The sequence below is a fragment of the Sinocyclocheilus rhinocerous genome, unplaced genomic scaffold (assembly GCF_001515625.1).
Source record: "Sinocyclocheilus rhinocerous isolate Xijiao unplaced genomic scaffold, SAMN03320098_v1.1 scaffold387, whole genome shotgun sequence".
NCBI lineage: Eukaryota > Metazoa > Chordata > Actinopteri > Cypriniformes > Cyprinidae > Sinocyclocheilus > Sinocyclocheilus rhinocerous.
The window spans coordinates 1986266-1990337 of NW_015651557.1; the positions used below are offsets into that span (position 1 = coordinate 1986266).

The following is a 4072-nucleotide window of genomic DNA, read 5'->3' on the forward strand; positions in this document are numbered from 1 at the left end:
AAAAAAAAAAAATGAGTCAGAAAAATTATAAGCAGGAAAACTGCTTGAGCAGTACTTACTGAGATCATGAATATAAACATAATATTTTATACTATCTGAAAACTGTCCACTTCAATATATCACTTGAACAACAACTCAAAAGTGTATTTTTACACGCTTTAAAATGTTTTGGTAAAAATATTATTATTCATAATTACTAAAATTAATAAATTTTTATACTACTATAAAAAAATTATTTTAATTGCATTAAACCATTTAAATGTACACCACAAAAAAAACGACTGTCCAGTTGATAGTTCCTCTGCTATGATTGAAAAATGTCACTCAAGTTATATATTGTTTGAATATATAGATTTTTGTATTTTATAGCTATGCCTATAGCACAAAACTCTTGTCTTGAAAATGTATAGACATATGGCCTTTTATGCTTCTTCTCCACAGACGTTAATATCGCTCCAGTATTTGTGAAAGGTTAATATGAAATGGAAATGCTCCACTAAATGGAAATTGACAATAAAAAAAAAAATGTAGTGCTACATTCCTGGTAAAGGAACAGGGAATATTTAATTTGTGTGGTTAGTTTTCACCAACTACTTCAGTTGTACCTTTAGACTCTAGTTTACACAATCAAATCAGTTTTAGGGGAATGTCACAGCAAAGATTTTAAGATAGTCTTTCAGGGACCTTTTTTTACAGGTTTTTTCCAACTCGTAATGAAGGATATGAAAGGCCTTTAACAATTCACCAATTAGCCATGTTAATGGATACATAATGAACCTTTAAGACTTTAAGCTGTTTTTTGGTTTTTGGATGATATATTAATGCTATCAACAGATAAATAGTCATTATGACTAATTTTGAGACAGTGTAAAATAAATAAATAAATGAATGAATGAATGATTGTTGACCATTTTGAGATTATCACTTTGACCAATAATTGTGCTTATTTTGCAGAGTAAGTGAACCATTCTTTTGCTGGCTAGTCAATCAACAGCCTTGTTGGTGAATAATGCACTATTTCTGTGTAAATATTGTGAAAAAGGATTGATTTACATAATGAAATTGCATAGATTTCCAAGTATACACTTTGTGAAATAAAGCAAATGAAAACTGAAAAAAAATGCAATGAATCAATGCTAACCATTTTCCTCTTCCCACTATAACCTGCTACTTAAATGTTATATATAAATAAATTGTTTCTTTATTGTTTAAAAAATTTGTGACCAAGAAAAGCACATAGCCATGCACTAACTTTTTGGAAACTTTCTGTGAAAAGACACCCAGTGTTTCATTAGGCTAACTAAGAAGTAAAATACAGTTCTCACCCTAATAAGATCATGTTTAGTTTTAAAATCAATACTAATATTGATGTTTCTCATCAATTTGAATCACAAAGTTCTGCCATCACTTGTAAAATAAAACAGTTGAAGGATTAAACTGACTGAAAAGACCACCTAACGTTAACGTGATGGAGGAAAACAAGGCCCACAGAGTATAAAGTGATACTAAGGTCATTTTGGCGTCGTAATTTTAGGGATGACAGTTATATCGTCAAATCTGATATAATCAAAGTCTGTGTTGTGACGTTAAGGTTGAGCGATACCGTTATCTATTCCCCATACGAATTTATAATGGTGACTTTAGCTAAGCTAATAGGCTAATTAGCTAGCATGTATAACGGGGTCTGTAACCGGTTAACTGTTTACCATTCAACACATTCTTCAACATTATACACACAAACACACAAATAAAACATATGTGACTGTACATAAGATAAGGAGAAATGCTGTCAGAGACCGTTCAAGCTCATGTGCTGCTGACTACTAAGATACTTTAGCAGGATAACACTGTTGACAAGAAGAATGAATAGGTAAGAAGATTATATCTGTAAACTTGGTGAGCTGTCTGCCTAGTCAACATTTTGAGAGCATTATAGGCAAGGAAAACGCGCCTATTATGCCCAAATTGCTGCACGCTCCTGTCGTAACGTTACCCAAAGATGCTGCCTAGGTAGGCAACTCACTGGGGTTTGAAACAGCCAAGAAAAAAAAAACACGCGTGCAGAACAGCGTGGAATTATGTAAATTTGATAGTAGAACACACATGATCGGGAAGGGGTCATAAAGAGGTTGAAAATAGTGAAATAAAAGAGATCATAATGTTATATTAATCGTGTGGCGCTCGTGATCAGCTGAGGGTGTGTGACGTCACGGGATCCGCACCTTTACAAGTAACGGGCCTCTGCATCGACACACAAGCTCTTTAGAAAGCAAAAGCCCGGGCATACTCACGCTTTATCCACCAACTCCCTGACTTTCCACATATTCAACATCTCGGCGCTTTAGCAGGGGCTCTCCGCCACAATATCGCGTCGTCCAGTCCGCACTATGACTAAAACACAGGTGGACTCGGATAACTGTTACCGATAATAACAGAAACCCTCAGCCCCTTCCGCCTCTCCAGCGCTAATCGACACAGCAGCAGTGGATCGGCCAGTTACTACGGTGACGCATATTGTGCGTCAAGAGGGAGCGGACGCGGGCATGACGTCGTGTGCGGGCATCATGGGAAATGTAGTTTTCCCCCATAAACGTAACTAGCCAAGTGCAACCCAATGCACGTGATTCATAAAATTGTTTAAAGGGGTCATATGATGCGATTTCAAGTTTTCCTTTCTCTTTGGAGTGTTACAAGCTGATTGTGCATAGACAGACGAATTCTTTATTTCTTCAAACAAATACATGTTACTCTGAACCATAACAAAGTAGCTAGATTAGTGACTACAATTTATAGGGCTAATCCAGTTCTGTAGCCTACCTTAAAAAAGAAAACAAAAAAAGGAGAGAGATATTACAGCAGTTAGAAGACAGAAATATGTCGAATTTTGTATTAATCATCAGCCTTTGAATTAGAAACCTTAGACTGAGCTATATGGTTATTAACTGTACTTTTAAGATTGCCAAATAAATACAAATGTAGGCCTATTGCTTTCAGTTAAAATGATTAAATGGCTATTCAAGTCAATAGCACCTCATCCCAGTTTGCTAATGTATTGCTGACAAACTGAACTGGTGTAAAGGTTGCATCAGAAAAGAAAAGAAGATCAATATGACGATATTCAGATATTCCACACATTGCATAACCTTAACGTGATTTGCCTCACAGAAGGCTTTGCCATTATACTTTGATTATACCATAGTGCTGGCCAAATGTGGTATGATACAGCCTTATAAAGATTTAAACTACCATGGTATTGAATTTGGATTGCAATATTCATAGTATTTATATTGTACTTCTTGGTAATTCAAGGAATATCATTGGTCTACCATGGGACATGTTCAAAACACCATGGTAGACCCATGGAAGTGAAATAAGTAGCTTAGTGACTACACTCTAAAAAATGCTGGGTTAAATATAACCCAGCGCTGGGTTAAAAAGGGACAAACCCAGCTATTGGGTTGTTTTAACCCAGCTATTGGGATGTTTTAACCCAGCGCTGGGTTATATTTAACCCAGCATTTTTTTAGAGTGTAGCTTAATACCATCTGTGAACCCTTGTCATTTTATGATTCTTTGTATTTAAATTAACATTATTAAACATTCCACTTGTCAGTGTTTGCATGTTCCAAACAGACTTTCAATCTGTATTAGTGGTGGAGATATTTCACTGACTTTTTCGGCATGCTACATTGTTACGCAAGTAGGCAGCACGTGACCGTCTTAATGAGTCATTTAGTTATTCATTCAACTATAGTTCAAAATAACATTCATTCATTCATTCATTCATTCATTCAGTAACAAAACAAGTGATTGGCTGTGCTGAAATCTATTAATTTACTTTCATTAATGTTTGCCTACAAAACCACCACTGGCTCTGCACCCCTTTACCTAAATTAATTACTTCAGACTTATGTGTCCTCTAGAAGCTTGTGTTCTGCAAGTGAATGGTGCATTATTGTGCCACCCCAAAGAGGCACAAAATCACTTTCACAGACTTTTACATTAACTGTTCCCTTCTGGTGGAATGACCTGCCCAAATCAATCCGAGCAGCTGAGTCCTTAGCCATCTTCA

The 4072-nt window shown here is 35.8% G+C and overlaps 1 protein-coding gene across 1 annotated transcript in view; it reads right to left on the reverse strand.

Annotated features, from left to right (window-relative positions):
• Positions 1–2497, reverse strand: part of LOC107713131 (clathrin interactor 1-like) — a 24906-nt gene extending 22409 nt beyond the window's left edge. Inside the window, exon 1 of the mRNA XM_016518566.1 lies at positions 2292–2497. Within this exon, the coding sequence (XP_016374052.1) occupies positions 2292–2332 (41 nt within the window). The 5' untranslated portion in view covers positions 2333–2497. The remainder of the gene's footprint in view (positions 1–2291) is intronic.
• Positions 2498–4072: the final 1575 nt, after the last annotated feature.